Here is a 17,402-nt window from a genome sequence, read left to right on the forward strand (position 1 = left end):
AAAATACATTACAGTTCACTATTCTGAGAACAATTTAGTTTGGAATTTCAACAAAATTTTAGCAATCTTGGGCTTTTTTTGAAAAGTGAAATCTATTTTCAGTTTGGCCAAGGGTTAAAGTAATTTCGGATTTTTCAGTATAGCTTTCATTTCGTTTGCACTTGAAATTCAGTTTTGTTTTCTTTTCCAGCAAGTTTAGTTTGTTGCAAGGTTTGCTAGTTGTTTTATTGGGGATGGTGTTTCAGTTTTTATTCGTTTTAACATGACTTTTAGTTTTTCAATATGGGGTATTTGTTGAGTGCAAGATTAGAAAAAAAGTAGTGTAATAAGCAAAATTCTCAAATGACTGTTGCTTCTTCTGTACAAACAGAGCAATACCAAATATATTTGAACTCATGTTAGATATTAATTGACAAAGATGAAAACAAAACACATTTCGACACATGTCAAATCAGAGTTAGTTTTAGTTACTTTTATAAACATAATATACAGATCAGTAAGTTTTTGTTTTTTTAAGAGTAATTTGGTTCTTATTCAATTTTGTTGATGAAAATTATAATTCTTCTCAATTTTAGTTCAGATCTTGTTAGTTTTCAATAACCGTGATATGTAATCACAAAGAGTTCTTGGTGTATGATAGTGTTCTGTTCCTACAGCTGCAACATACATAGATTTGTTTGTTAGTCAGAAACTGCAACGTTCATCACTAACAGAAGTTAAATAAAATAAATCCAGTAAATACTTGGCTGAAAAATACTTCTGGTGATGACATGAAAAACATCAAGTGCAACTGCAACAATCATTCTTATGCTACAAATGTCAAATGTATGTCCAGATGATTGTAAACCCAGGGACCCAATGTACACAATAGTATACAACACTCCAAAACCTCTCCATGATTAAAGTCCATGGCACTTCACACAGCCAAGGCTATTACTGCAATCTTATTAGGTCTGCAAAGTTGAGTTACTTCCTAAAGCGGCATGATGATGAGTTGGCAGGTGGTGCCATACACAAGTGTCTGCTCTTTAAAAAGTACAGTATAATGTGGCCTTCTGAGTGACGCATTGCTTTGATTAAACTGCAAGAGGAGCTGAGCAGAGGCAGCAAGGTCGCGAGGCGAAAAGGCACTCCCATTCAGGGATGTTGGTGAGGTTGTGACTCAAGTCAGTGGGACAGTATTCTGGGTCAAGGCACTGCCTCCGGTTACAACCAGCTTTTCAAGAGCGTCTTTTGATTGAGCTGTCCGTTCCCCACAATGAATGCATGTTGCGAGGCTCCTGCCGATGTCATTACAGATTATTCATAGCTGACAAACAGGAGAGCAGGTAGTGGTCCAATCAGTCTTTTTGAGTTCAGTCCAATGCCACTCCAAGGAGATTCAGCTTGATGAGAGTGGATCATGCAGTTAAAACCCTATTGTCAAAGTCCCGGAAGCTGAAAATAGGCGAGTCTGAATGAACACCATTGCAAGCAGTTAAGCTCAACTTCCGCTTCCATACAGTATTTGTTCAACTGCATTTAACACAGGATTTAACAACAATGCAGAATACAATGACTGAAAAACTAGTGGAATAGTACAAGTGTTCTCAGGTTTGCTAATGAATAAGTGCTAATGAATTGCTGCTTCAACCTCAAGAGCAGCTTTTTTTTTTTTTGTCACAGAATGCTCACATCTCAGTTACTATATTTAGGGGCCAAGCAACATCAACACCTGGATGAAAAATGCAACATTGTACATTGCTGTCTTTGTAAGTGTTAAGAACCACATAGTACATGAAGAGGCTCCTTACTGTTTACATTACAGCTGCTGTCCAGGCAAATTGCGATGTCCAATGGAAAAGGTAGATCAGTCTACAAAGTATGATTGCCTGTTTGAATGATTTGATGTGGGAGCGCATAAGCTCCAAGTTGTATATGAATGATTAAGCAGTCCAGAATCACCACCAAATTTCTTAGCCAGTCACCTAAAGACATGTCAGCTCAAGTTAGAATAAAAAAATGTGTGAGAGACTTCAAGTTACTGTGACAACTCAAAAGGCTTGCCTTGCTTGTTAAATGCAAATGGATTTTCAATTATTACTGTCCTTCCCTAATAAATCCATCTGACATTTTTGGAATAACACACCCACACCATGAGTGCTGCAAGTCTTCGTTGTCATTACTCTCATCCAATAACCGACTGATGACTGGCAACACCAGCAAGCCCGACAACAGTCTTCACGTTGCCAGTGACTGGGACTCGCTCCTTTATCTCCTAAACACACCTTGTCCTACCTCAAATGAAAACACGTTCGAGGTGAGGGCCCTGAGCACTTTGCCTCCGCTTCTATTTCATTTGGCTGAGTAGGATATCTGAAAGAATGTTGGCCACATGAAAGCTGTGATAATTTGCTCTGTCCAACATGTTTTTCTCCCCCTTGTCTGACATGGCACCGGGCTCTGAAGTAAATAAGGAAGGCTTGAGGTAAGTCAAGCAGGCTCCCATCTGGCAGCAGAGTGCTCTGCGCCATACAAATTGCATTAGTTTTTTTTTCCCTTCCTACTCACTGTTGGTTGGATTCTCTTGGGCCTTTGGATTGGCGGTGCGCAAAGGTGGAGGCTTTTTCAGGAACACGCTAAATAAGGTGAGGAACAATATAAACCATGACTCAATAAAACGGAGAGAGGTGCCTCCTTCCACACAAAAATATTTGCTCTCAGAATTCCACTGCCCACGTTACACCTCAATATAGTTTGTATTTGATAAGGTACAGAGGGTTTTCAATAAGTTTTTTTTGAATTTCTGTTGTTTACTTCAATGCCAGATTAGCTTCTGCAATACTTCGCAAATGGGATTTTGTTTTACCTTAGTTTTCCTTGAACATGTGCTACATATATGAAATTGATTTATTGACCATCTTTTTTTAGCTACACCACGAAGTGGCATTTGCAATGTTTTTCATGGACTGTAGTTCTTTCAACAAAGAATATTTAAACTTAATCTGTGTGCGTTGTAAAGAGACATCATATTAGGAGACTATTATTTAACACAAACAAACAAACAAGACAATTTGAAGGCACTCTTTAATTCTGAATGCATTATTTATAGGCAGATACTCAAAATTAAGTGAGTCTGACACAGGACAACATAGTATCTGAGTGTTGCACAGTAAAAAAGTAAAAAAAGAGACAATTTTGAGGCATTCTTAATGCATTACTTATTTATAGGCAGATACTCAAAATTGAGTGATTCTGACACAGGACAACATAGTATCTGAGTGTCGCACAGTCATTAGAAAATGTTCTAACACACTGTAAGGGGATGTGAAAGCTTTGGTCACCACACGACTATGCCACGACTTGAATGCATACACTGAACACTTAGACCATTGCTGTTCTAGAAATTGGTATTGCAGGTTGAATAGAAAAAATATACAGACAATGAAAATGTTCAACCAGTCTATAGATTACAAACGGTAATGCTAAAAGCAACGGTGATGTCTAATACACATGCTTTGTGTATGATGCAAATAGACAATACTTTTGTTCATCGCCCAGTCGATGTCTAAAAGACGCCTGGAAATCTCCTTATACTGTGCATTGTAATTAAGCAGAAGCTAGTGACACTGTCAAATTCACGTCCTTTCAAACATCTGGCATCATTTGGGAAAAAAAAATACTCGGGCGAAAATCCAAAGTGTCATTAACACTATTTTCATTCAAAATTAAAAACAAAAACACTGAATAGACCAGGTGCCAATTGCTCCCGTCCCTCTGACTTTGGGAACATTAAAAAAGGCAATTATTGAAGGGTTGCACAGTCAACTACTCAGCAGCCGTCACCTTTGAAGTGACAAAAAGTATCAACAACATTATTTGATTAGTGTATTCCGTTTAAAATTTTAGCCAAGAGGCTATGACCGAGTTGAAAAGCACACTTGATATTTTCATATAGTCTCTCTACTTCCCATCTTGATGAGGCTAAGCAGTTCAGATGGATGGATGGATGGATGGATGGATGGATGGATGGATGGATGGATGGATGGATGGACGGACGGATATGACAATAGCTCGTTAGCTTGTGACACGTTATTTGCCTCGCAAAACAAAAGTAAGCATTTTACCAACTGAGAAAGATTTTCTGCAGCTGAACTGGGTACAAAGAAGATACTTGAGGAAAAAACAACAACGCACGGTCCATTTATAGCACCTAATGCCCCAGTGTTCATATGCACGAGTCAACATGCTTGGCGCCTGAATCTACCATAATGACATAAGGGGATGAAGTGCTGTAGACCGAACACGCATTGGGCCTTTAATTATTAATTTCTTTGTTCAAATGCAACTGTGTAAATTATTTATCAAGTAGATGCAAGACGGAGGGGATGTGTGTTTTATAAATAAACTGACGCAGAAACTTGAGGTGAGGCAGTGAAAGAGGAGAGTGGACCTTTGAAATTGGTCAGGAGTCTGCTTGAACTTGAGGTGACCTTGGAACCAATATGGCACAACCTAAAATGTCGCATTTGACGCTATTCAATATACAATCCGTTCCAGGGCATTTGTCGAACTTTGATTTGTTATAAATATATATTTGTTATGAATAATATTGAAACAATCCTTTTAAACAAGTCGAACTGTCACAATTATCAGAGCAGAGGGAGATGACAATTTGCCATGGAAGCAAGTAGAAGTGCAATGATTGAGAGATGAATCTACCCCTAATCGACTATTTTGAGAATCGATAAATCATTTAGTCACTGTTTGAGTAACTTGAGCCTTTCAAGAATAAATAACCAATTGCTGTGGCCCTTATATAAAAGCAAAGTGATTACACTGGTCAACAGCATGCTATTATTTTTTTTTTAATGAAAACCTGACGTGCTAGAGAAAAACATAATGTGTAATCAGTGAAGAATAAACTGAGAAGAGTCCACTTGCATCCGTGATTAAAACATTTTTTAGAATCTGTTGACCAGTGTTACCTTTGTGTTAAAAAAAAAAAAAGACATTGGTCATCATTGGCTTTTACTTTGGAAAACAATGCTCCACATTTGTAGTTCTTTTCTGACATGTTACACACCAAACCAGGAACTGAACCTTAAGCATTTTGTCTATGTTCTGCACTATTACTAAGCAGTATTGAAAATGGATGAATGGATGGACAAAACAATTAATTGCTGCCCTAAAAGGGAGACACTTCACATGAAACTGAATCCAAGTTACTGGGGCTCATTTTCTGTTATTTACTACTTGTACTGTCACCATATTGTGCAAGGCAGTCAGAACAGAGATGATTGTACCACTTTTGACATTACACATGACACATTCTCATGATAGACACAAAGAGTGAAAGAGGATGATGTGCTGCATAAGTTCCAAAATATAAAAACGGTTTGTATAGTCACATCCCCCAAGACAGCTTATTGAGGTTTTACCAAAGGTACAGGAGGCAAAACAATTTACAGAAACAAATCCATGGTTTGAGTTGATGTGAAGTGGTTAATTATTGAAGCAGATTGCATAAAAACCTCGGTAATGCTTCCTGATGGGTCCCAGACCAGTACGCTGCTGTTCGTTTTGCTGTCAGCATGCCTCATTGAACATGCGCTCTGATGGAGAGAGTGCCTATGTTGCCTAGTAATTTGCTTTCACTTCCTTTACAGAAGACTGAGGCAGTAGCTACACATACTAACAGTAGCTAGATTGTATTTCGATTTGACCTGTAACATAGCAACACTTGGATTTTATATACTACTTGAGATACAAATACAGTGCATCTGGATTGTGTATTTATACCAGCAACTCGACAGTGGATCTTCTCAATTTTTACCATGATGAAAGCATTGTTTCACGCACACTTCTGGAGTAAAATGTCTGAGCTCCTTTTTGTGTTTCATAGAGCACTCCACCAGGACACTGAAGCTTTTTTTCTTCCGCTTGCTCCATCAAATAGACTTTTCCCTTCTGCACCATGTCCCATACCCAGGACACCCTGCAGCTTCTAGTTTAAAAGGAGGCGACCGGCAAGTTGATGTTTGTTCCAGGAGTGTGTAAAATACAAATGCTTTAAAAGTCTCCTTGGGGCCAAACACACAAAGCATTAAGTGTCAGCCAACTCAGTTCCTCTGCCTATCAAAAATCTCCACGGACTATTTAGCTGTCAGCTGGCGCACCCCTCCTTCCGACCCCCCCGCCCCAGCTCCACTATTACTAAACCAATTTGAACAGAACAGGTGCTGATTGACATCACAAAGCCCCACGCGGTGCGCGCCTGTCAGCCTAACAGTCACAGCTTCCATTTCGTTGCCATGTTGATGGAGCTTGAAAGACGAAGTTGCAATAAAGTTAGAATATAAAAAGGAGAAAATGTAGCTTAATTGCACAAAATAATAATAGCAAGACAGGCAGGAAGTTTATCATCTTTTTTTTAGCTTTGTCCAGCCTCTTGACGCAGCGATAGTGTTGTCAATTCAGAGCACATCGTCAACTTTGGCCCCTATTTTCTCAGCACGAGTACAGTGTAGTGCAGTTGGACTGGATAATACAGTACATGTTCTGCCCACAAACCACTACTTCTTCCAGACAATTGGGGTAGGTCATGGAGCATTTATTTTAAGGTTGCCGAAGCTCCTTTGCAATTAAAGCTTCAGAGGCTTCGAGAAAGAAAAGTTCAAATATCGACATGACTTTTACTCTGTTTGAGGCTGGTAACTTTTAAAATTGTAAGTACGTGAACAGGAGCTGTAATTCATTTATTGCACACTGATGTTTTTCACAGAAACTATGAATGCATGTCTGCTGAAGAGTACACAAAATTACAGGTAATACCAGCTAAAAAATGTGAATTTGCTCGAGAGAAATAGAAGCGAGGGACTGACACTAGCTTACTTTTGGTGGGAGGACAAAGACTCCACGCGTGGGAGAATGGAACGCCTGTGTTGTTATTTGGCAAAGTGGAATTATCACTCTTTCACTTTGTTCCACTAATCGCAGCTAATGTTCAGTTCATTATGCCTGCATGCAGAGAATAACTTCAAAAACAGATGAGCCAGACACAATGAAATCACAACAAAAAGTGGAATTGTTGTACAGGTTCTACATTACTTGGAAAGATACGCCTCAGGATAAAATACAAAAAATATATATATTTGTAATCTTTACAATATTGCGCGCCGACCCGGGCAAATTGTTGACTACTTTGGCTGTTGCGCTGTACAAACTTTGAAGAGGGCCTGCTTGGAGTTAGATCTAAATGTAATGTAGATTTTGTGCATCACACTTCACTGGCTACGTTTTCATGGAGAACATTTCTTTAATTGTTAACCCCATTTGTCTTACTCCATTTCCGCATTTCTGAATTCTCCTTTGATTTTGGGACCAAATATTTCTTCAAAGTTTGCAAACTGTCTAAGTAGAAAAACATTTTTAGCAGAGCATGTCCAGCATTTTTTGGATGAGTGGTCTTATGATGTTTTGCCATGTTGTCACAGAAAATATTCCCAAATGAAAAGCACACATGGCACTGAGGTGTTTGGATTTTTTCCTGCTAAATTTCCAAGGGACCAGTTTGTTATGTGAATCTATCAATCAAAATCAAGAGTTCTAACGCACTCACACGCTAAGTGACTCTCCGTTCGCTTGCACATACACACATGCAGAAACACACGTACACACTCAGCTGACCTGTCTGAGACGCCTAATGGAACACATTGGCAGATGTGTGATGAGAACAATTCACCTAACCATCTGTTTTGAGCGATTCATCGCCAAATACCTTCCTGTGCCATCCCACAGTCAAGGACAGGATGAAATACAAGTCTCATTATGAGGCAGCGACGAATAATGCATTATCAATTAGTCTCTCTGCTACTGATCGATGCTTAGCAGGTGGTAAAAGGCCATTTTGCTCATTTAGGACTATATTGCCCCCTTCACTGTGATTGCCTTATTTCCTCCAGTTCATTATCAGATTTTGGTTAAATTGCAGCACGCGTTCTATTCAACCTGCTATTAAAGATTGTGTTTAATCACTGCTGTGTGCCCCCACAACCATTAGGGTGGTTCCGACCTAGTAGGCTTCAAACGAGAAACAGTGATCTTACAAAAAGGAATCTTCTGGAAATTCGATAGCAGCATCCGTGTGGGTGTGAGAAACAAAGGTGGGTGGGAGCTGGCAGATATTAAAAGAAAGGTCAGCGATTGTTTGGGATAAGCCAAGATTATCTTCCCTTTGGATGATAAATTAAATATGTCATCACGTTACAGTTCAGGATCGAGTCAATCGCAAAAGACATCTTTTATAGAGATTAATCCTGGCCCTCTTGTATACGTAAGGGTGCCATGAAAACATTATTAGTTTTAATGAGAAAGTGATGGATGGCTTTAAAAGATTTACTGACCACGTCATCGGTGGTATTTAGTTTAAGAAGGATTGATGAGGGCTGGTGCCAATAAACCCTAAGGTTATAGGGCATGCTTACAGAGGTGCAAAGTAATTCAAAAGTGAATACGTTACACAGCATGTTATAAACATTTTGGTCCCCAAAATTCTTCTTTCATAAGGCACACAGCAAACCCGTCCCACTTTATGATTTTCCGCATCTTCTATGGCTTGTTGACAACCAGTTCAATCAACAAAGAACACCTCAACGGCCTGGGCCTTTATAAAGCAGTGGCAGAGGTTTATTGAAATAGGAATATGAAATGCATGAATTTTCCACCTGAGAGGCTTTTCTGCAGGGTTGACAATACTGCACAAGGATCAAAATCATTTCCATCAATGCTGGCAGATGAAATGCAAACACAATCAAATCAGTCTGGCCCATAGACACGTCCCCTGCTCAAATGCCTATCTCCCTTCTCCTCATCATGTGTCTGATGAGAAATCATAGAGTGGGAGAATTCCCTAATCTAGGCAAACACACTGTCACTATTGATTTGTTCAGATGAGATATATCTTTATTAGGACTCACCAGACATCCCCCGGTCCTCCTCGTCCATAAAGGACAACCTGAGAAAGGCACAGAGCCAGCCGAGGCTTTGGAAACCGTCACAGCCACAACAATTGAGATAAGTTACTGAGGGCAGGTAATAGGAACTGATAGACTCGAGGATGGATCAATAACAGACATTGATACCAGGAGAGGAAGGACAAATTGTGACATCTCTTTCTCTTTCATGTTCGAAGGAGCTCCTTAAGTCAACCGTCCCTCTGCATGTGAAGAAATGTGGCGGTGTCTGTCTCAAACACATTGTTACAGAACCCCCAGTTGCTCCTGATACGGGCGATCACAACTTAGAAGTCAGGACAACATTTGGGAGAGAACGTTGTGTATTCACAACAAGTACGACCACAAAATATAGTCACTGTAAAATACTGTACCTATGCATTTGGAAGCATTTGCAAGGCGCTTGTAACCACTGAGAATGACTGTCCTGACCCTTGTTCACATTAGCAACATGGACGCAATGTCAAACTCAAGTCATCCCTTGCCTGCGAGGGTTTGACCCTATCATACAGAATTCGTGCAATACAGACTGGTTGAGTCAAAGTTTGAAAGGTGTATTACTGGAAATGGACATTCCACAGCTGATGCGCTCCGTCTCTGCTTGCGGGATTGGATCGGTTTCAGTAAACAAAGTCACCTGATGAGTGCAGAGGTTATGTCTGCCACAGATAGTTATCCACATGTCACGTTGGCTACCACCTGAGCCTGTGTTTGAAACAAACCCATCTCCACGTCACAGGCGATTCAGGTATTAATTTAAACCGGCAGATACACTGACATTTGATTCCGCGGGGAGCCAACGGAGATGGGGGTTAGTTGAATATTGCCTCCGCAGTGTTGGGCCACACTGTTACATCGCTGAAACACCTGCCTTTTGGGCATCATCATCTCGCCGCTCTGCTATGTGAGGCTGACGGAATCATCAGTCTCACTGACACGTCGGGTTAGATTTACACAAAAACAAAACCGAAAGAATTACAATTTGTGGATTCCATTATTCATTCAACAAACATATCAATCTATTTGTCAGTTTTCTTCACAGGAATACTGATGGATTGATATACAGAATAGGGAATGTCATTTGAGTTGAATCGGTTGTTGATTAATCGCGTCCTGCGGGAATTGTGGCAAAATGGGCTGCACCACATGCCGGCGACCAGAAGAGGGATTAAGTATTCAGCCTGAAGATCGCAGTCTTAAAGGCATCAAGAAGTTATATATGAGAAAGTATCCACACAGAACTCCGCCATGGCATGTACCCTCTCAACCTTTCCATCATTCCTTTCATCCTCCCTGCACTCGGTTGAGGAAACGTCATCAAATGTTGAGCACTGACGTCAACAAGTCTAACATACTGTACATGAATAAATCTAACACAATACATTTAATTGAGTATGCGTTATTAGACTGAATGATTTAATTCACTTAATTGAGAAGATTATAAGAAAGAGAGGAACACTCTGCATTAACCTTGCCTGGAGTATCTCATTGTATCCTACATTACCCTATTTGAATCAATGACAAATGTAACCCTATTAAAGACTACCACAAGTACCTTTCAAATGAAACCCTATTCTGCTCCTATCTGGGGCTGCAATTTATCTTCATCTCAGACACCGTAGCCATTTTACTGCACCCACTGTCTTCGGTATCTTCTGCACCCGGATCAATGGCAAGTCTCTGAATTTAAAACGGTGAGTCCTTGATTTAGATGTGATGCAAAAGCTTGATATTGAGTTAACTGCTAAATCTGGTTTCAAACCATAAAGATATTATCGTACACACCTAAAAAAAATCTTACCAAGAAAACCGCCCACAATGTTATGCTAGGCATCTGGCAACCATTCACAACATTATGTGTCAAAGTTATATTCTAATATGTAGCGCATGTTATTGTCCCAGCATGCTGCGTTATTACAGCCAGTTTATAGCTGTGACATTCAAAATGTCAATTTCAATTCACTGGAACATGTTCTAATTTATGTTTAACATGCACCTGTATTAAAGTAATGCCCCAGGGCATGCAAATTCTTCGCCACCCAATCAGACTAACTTGGGCTAGCAGCAGTAATATTTCTTCACTATTTGTTGGTTCAGCATGAGAATTTACCGCGGCAAACCTCGGTCCACCGTGACTGTGGGGTAGCTTACCATACATCAAAATATAATATTAATAGTTTGGGGTATTATACTTCTAGCTCTGTTGCAAAACCAAACTCTATGATTGATCATTGCTGGGCCACTCATCCATCAAATAGTGAAAAGAAAGATTTTCATATCGAACATAGGCTACCACCTCTAGCATTGTTTTGACTCCCATGTGACCACACGGCAACCAACCAATGAAACAAAGGCTGATTCACCAAGCTGCAAAAGCTAAGGAATTTACTGAACATGTTTTTTTTTTTTGTTCCTATTTCGTTCTCCAGTTCTGTGGAGAGTGTGGGCAGGGAACACAATTAATTCAGGTGGAACTAATCACAAAGTTCCTCCCGGGCTATTTTCAGAAGGTGATGGTGCACTCTTTTCTACCGTGTAAATTGTCAATAAACTCGGGTTTACATCCAACTCATCTAGTCTCCCTCATCATGGCCCGACGTGATATCGGCCAGCTTCCGCTGTGACAGAAGTCTTGTTGCCTAGCAACAAATCTAAGTTTGGAGTTTAGCGTGATGACCGGGGTGTGAGGACAGCCTGGCAAGTCTGTACTGAACATGGGCGTGGGGATTTTTCCATAACTAAATAACTATGCTCCCCAATCGTAACCTTTCAATATCCCCTTTAGGGTGGATCGGTAAATAACACACACACACGAACACACAACACACATACTGATGTGAGCTCGTCTCATCTTCTGGCTTGAAGGGGAACTAGAGAGACCCATCCGTAAACTCCTCGGGGCGGCACTGACATTAAACATCCCAGGTGTTTGCTAGATCGATGTGGGTGCTTTGGAGCAGTCATACCTTAGACAGTCATGTGTCCTTCACATCTACACAACCCCACATGAGACATACATACATCAAAGATCGTAGGAGCACACAGTGACGGCCGCTGCTGCGAGATGGAACTTCACAGAGTGTGAAGACCAGTTAAGACAGATTTATTTCAAAGAAAAATAAATGCTGACTATAAGGGCTCATAACTTTATGATGAATTGGTCCGTTGTCATTAATGGCTGGCAGAGTAACGCTGCTTTGGTAATATGATGTTCCCTTCAAAGTGTAGTTTATGGCAATACCGCGACAATACGATTCATGATTTTCTTATCAAAGTTGAGAAGTAACTCTGCAAGGTCACAACAGGGGAATAGCCTAATAGAGTGCTTAATAATCGCTTAAGAGCCCCCCTCCCAGGTATTGAATATTGACAAAGGGAGAATTAGGGCAGTAGCGTCTATACTTGGATTCAAACACTGGCGTTGAATATTTGAACCTGTTGACCGAGTGAGACTATGGTACTCAAGCCATTGGTCCATTGAGAAGAAAAGCAGCCATATTCAGTGAGCCATTCATTACAGGGTCCAGACCAATTAAAGGCCTTCAGTGCAATTATTGTGCATATACAAGAGACAAAGGAAGCGCACAATGATTTGGTCAAGATTACTGTGTACCCAGGCCACAGAGGCTCCTTATTCATGGCTTGTCACATTTTACATACCAATTCCTTAAATAGTGCAGAGCACTCTAATAGATGTGCATCAATTAGTTGTTGCTGTGATGTTTGAATGCAATCAACTCGACCAGATCATTCACGTGCCCCAAAGATGAATTGGGTGCTGCTAAGGGCCTCATTTATAAAGGTTGAAAACACACAAAAGGAGAGTTAAAGGTTTCATATACGTACCAATTTTTTTACAGAAACAATGTGGTTTATGACACAACTTTGCAAGAGATGGAAACTATGTAGCTGTCGTATATGCACATTGTGACGACAGCGAGGCTTGGCAACTGAAACGGCGTCCTGATGAAATGAAGCCAAATGAGTCGCGCTCATGTAACTGCTTCATATCAAACAAATTATCGACTCCCTTCATCCCAAAACCAAGTTATTTGTGCTCATAATCAATCAAACCTGATTTAATTTAGCAATTACTTAATCATTCCATTCTCTCATATCGTAAGACGATCAATTAATAATTAATCAGTCGGCTCAATAATTCAATGTCGTCCGTCTGAAAACTCTACACATGACTTACTCTGAAATGACAACCAATTGTGGAAAAAAAACATTGGATTGTTTTTGTGGGTGCTTGGATTCTTGAGAAATGTTGGTCAGGAAGAGCTATCGATGCAAAAGCACATGTACAAATATGGTTGCTCCAGGCACCAAAAATCCACCTCACTCAAACTCTGCAGTTTAGTTAATATACACACCAGACCACTATATATGTACCAATATTAAAAAAAACAATTAAAAAAAAAACAATACTGTATCAATATTCTAGTTCTGAGTATTGATACCCCTCCCAGACGCTAGGGAGCATAGCAGTGCCGGCGAATGAAGAAAGTTAGGGATTCTTTTTTAAATAACTTAATACGTGCACATTTTGACTTTGTTGAGTATATGAATGTGTTCAAAATAAACTAAAGAGCAGTAAAGCCATACCCTATTTTACTGTACCATATCGCATCATGTAGAATTCTATCACATCATATTGAGATGCATATTGAATCGGATCTAAAATTAGCTTGACATTTGCCTAATGAATTTTCATTTTAGCAACATTAATTTGTTGGAAAACAAAATTTTTGTGCTCAGTGACCAAATAAATAAATTCACAAGAGAATATTTTGGTACAATATGAATGAAAAAGGAAAATTATAATTTTATAACATCTGAAGGGGTGGTGACCACTGAATGTTATTCTATTCCTCTTGCTCTCTTTTAAACAGTGTCGTGATACAGCAGTGGCCTGTACTAGTAGATGGAAATGTCTTATTTTTCTGACGCAATTTCTGCTGTGCAGTTTGGCGACAAGACAAGTAAGCTCCAATACTGCAGAGAACTAAAGCTGAAATCATAACTGAAAGTCATTCACACGGCAGAGAATTTAAAAAAAAAAAAAAATCCTGAATTTCATTGGGGAGCATGAAAATATTCTGGCACAGGAGGGGAGAAGTCAGCACAAACAAATCAAAGGCTCAGTGCGATAAAATAGTTTTACTCATTTGAGTCAGACTGCTGAAGTAAGGCAGAATTAATTCTGTCATGCCCTAACATTTTGTCTCATATTGTAAGATGAAACCTATGTAGTCCTAAATACCAGCTAAATGTTTGAACTGTAATACAAGACCAAGAAAGATTCCTAGATGCACACGTACGTATCTGTGCACAGATTTATGTGAATCATTTGCTTAGTTATTGTGGACATTTGCATGTGCTCACATTTGAAAACCTGTCATTATCACGTTCTTGTCACATGTCAGGCTGCAAATGGGTGGCTTGCATTGGCAGATCCCCACATAATCACACATCAGCGACGTGCATGTTTACGGCACTGATGGCAGAGGCGGGGGACTGCAGCATAACGGATAAAAAAACAAACAGGTCTCCAAGGTGATCATGGAAATTTCTGAGACCGAGACCAATGTGCTTATTACGATCCCGACAAGCTGAATAGGCCAGTGGACAAGCTGAGGGACTGATGGAACGCATTAATCAAGATCAAATTGCAAACTTTCCTTCACCTCCCTCCCTCCCTCGCCTTGTATTCTAATCAAAAGAGTTGTACAAGGTACCACATCCATAAAAACGCAAAAAAAACCAAGTTGATTTGTTTCAGATGGAAGTTACTTTTAGAATGACTATAAAATGTCATGCATGTACCTGTAGCCGGATCCACCGTCCGCACAATCAAGTGGTCATCTTGGTGAACCCACTCGCCGTTGCACTTGAAGTAGATCTGCGTCGCCGGCGTAGAACGGCAGGTGAGCATCACTGGTTTGTTCTTCACGATGAACTCGTCCTCTGGTTCCACCAAGAAGTGAGGTAACAGGTCAGAGAAGGCTGCAGGTTGTGTTGCTGTGGCAGCATGCTCAGAACCTTAGAGGAAAAACAAAAAGGTTTTAAAAGAATGCCAACTATAATATTCTTTATCCCTGAACTCGAGAGAGAGAGCCACCAATTGTGATCACTTCATTCGAGAAGGAAACAAAAAAAGCAGACAAAATATTGGCCCCATTAAATATAGAATTGATTACCCACTTCGCAGATGTAACTGATTCCATTCTACTGGGAAGATTTGCTACAGGGCTCTGGAAAACCTCCATGAGTAAGGGGGCCTGACCATCAAATTCTAGAATGGCTAGCGCTGCTATTTTTTTGTCATGTTTGCGGTTACTTCATTTTTGACTAAAGATGGGAAAACTTTCTTTCACACACACAATAAAACCAAATTAGCAAATTTCCCCCCCCCAAAATTTCAACAGCTTCATATCATTATATTAGGTGCAAGTGGGCTTTTTTTAAATTTTATTTTGGTGGCACTGCGGATCGTTGAGCGAATGTGGTCAGTTTGTGCTACTAATGGGTCAAATGTGTGTGTTGTGGCAGCGGATACGGTATTGAATATCGGGCCGGAACTCAAAAATAGAGCTGAGCAGGGGTCCAACACAGTCAGGTTTCAAAGGAGACGACCGACATCCGCATCGTATTAATAGTAAAGATAAATTACTTAAACGTTAAGCTGCCATAAAATTGATATCTGACAATGCATTGCAATAGATATGATATGAGAATTACGTATATCTTGTCACACCCTGTCAAAATTTAAAAGGCTAATGACGGATGGACAGTGATGGTGAGAGAGTGTGTGACGTGGAGCACAGTTGGCAATAACAGAGCTTAGCCTTGTGTGCTCTTGGTGGGATGTTTTCACCTCAGCTCTTTATCATGAGACATTAAAAATCATCGTTGATGGACTGTTGACAATAAATCCTGTCAGCGACTAGGCCACTTCACAGACTTCAACGAGGACCCTAACTCTTCCCATGAACCTATTTAAATAAATAAATAAATAAATAAATAAATAAATAAATAAATAAATAAATAAATAAATAAATAAATAAATAAATAAATAAATAAATAAATAAATAAATAAATAAATAAATAAATAAATAAATAAATAAATAAATAAATAAATAAGCAAGTACGCAAGCTCAGCCAGGGTACATAGAACCTCCTATGGGAAACACACGATAGATTTTTTTTTTCCTGATACACTATATGGCACCTTGAGGCCTGCTGTGAAGGAGGAGACCGAAATCGGCAGTGTTCAGACATGCAGAAGCTGTCCTTTAGGAGCACGACAGTACAATTGACAGCTGAGTTCTGTACTTAACAACAAACGCTGAAGAGAAACGCTGAATGCAAGTCGGAAGCCTGCGGCACAGCACAAACGCTGACTCCCTCCCGAGATTTTGAAGTTGAAGCGGGAGGGACAGGACACAGGCGTGGAAAGAAGGAAATAACCACTTTATGCCACAGATTCTCAGGAGGCCAGTAAATCGCCAAATAAAACCCTTTTAAGGATAGATATTAATTTACTGCCTCGAATCCAATATGGCTGACAGAGGAGGCATTAACAACCTTCTCCATCACTCCCCATGCAGCAGGAGACGACAGAAAGCCTCATCTCTCCTAATGAGACGGCAGCGCTTGTGATGACCTTTCGCTCCATTCTTCCTCCCCTCCCGGCCTCCTACGTGCGGCCCGCTGATGTTCATGTCGCAGATATTAGATAGTATCGTAAACACCAATCCTTGGATGAAGACATTTTCCAGCAGTTCATCCCCCACAACACATTAATACCTCTCCTTTCGGAAGCACCCTCATGTGCTGACTCGCTAATCTATCAGGCTGAGATACAGTGACGCACACCATTGCCGCTGAACTCCATTAATGTTGCGTGTACACGTTTAACTCTTAATGAAAACTAAATGTGCTGTGTCCGATGAAGGACATGCATCACTTGCTGACACATTGCCTTTTTCCTATTTTCTGAGCTCATTTTAGGATTGGGGGAGGAAAATTAACATGACAGCTCAGTATTAAGTACAGTATTTGCATCAACTGGATGTGTCAAAGTGATGAGGGATGTTAAGGCGAGACAATTACTTTAAAGAAAAGCCATCATTTAAATGAAAATGCTCATAAGCCACCAGTACTGTTCCGTTCGACAGTATAGCTTGGGAAACGCTGATCAGGGGTGCACTTCTGAAAGTCACAGTGCCAACATGTCGTAAAGTCTGCAGCCATCATGTCTTACCAAACTGCCGATGAAGACACTACTCAGATGACGTATGACCATTATCTGACTTGTTCCATTTTGGACTTAATTTTGAGTGGTACATGTCTTTTTTTCTGAATTGAACTGTTCTATAAGTATTAAGACTGCTATGAATTCCG

The 17,402-nt window shown here is 40.1% G+C and overlaps 1 protein-coding gene across 4 annotated transcripts in view; it reads right to left on the bottom strand.

Annotated features, from left to right (window-relative positions):
* Window positions 1-17,402, bottom strand: part of unc5a (unc-5 netrin receptor A) — a 126,944-nt gene that overhangs the window by 51,477 nt on the left and 58,065 nt on the right. For all 4 annotated transcript variants that reach the window (XM_061278288.1, XM_061278279.1, XM_061278270.1 and 1 more), the window contains exon 2: window positions 14,823-15,038. In XM_061278288.1, the coding sequence (XP_061134272.1) occupies window positions 14,823-15,038 (216 nt within the window). The remainder of the gene's footprint in view (window positions 1-14,822; window positions 15,039-17,402) is intronic.

The sequence above is a fragment of the Syngnathus typhle genome, linkage group LG1 (genome assembly GCF_033458585.1).
Source record: "Syngnathus typhle isolate RoL2023-S1 ecotype Sweden linkage group LG1, RoL_Styp_1.0, whole genome shotgun sequence".
NCBI classification, from domain to species: Eukaryota; Metazoa; Chordata; class Actinopteri; order Syngnathiformes; family Syngnathidae; genus Syngnathus; species Syngnathus typhle.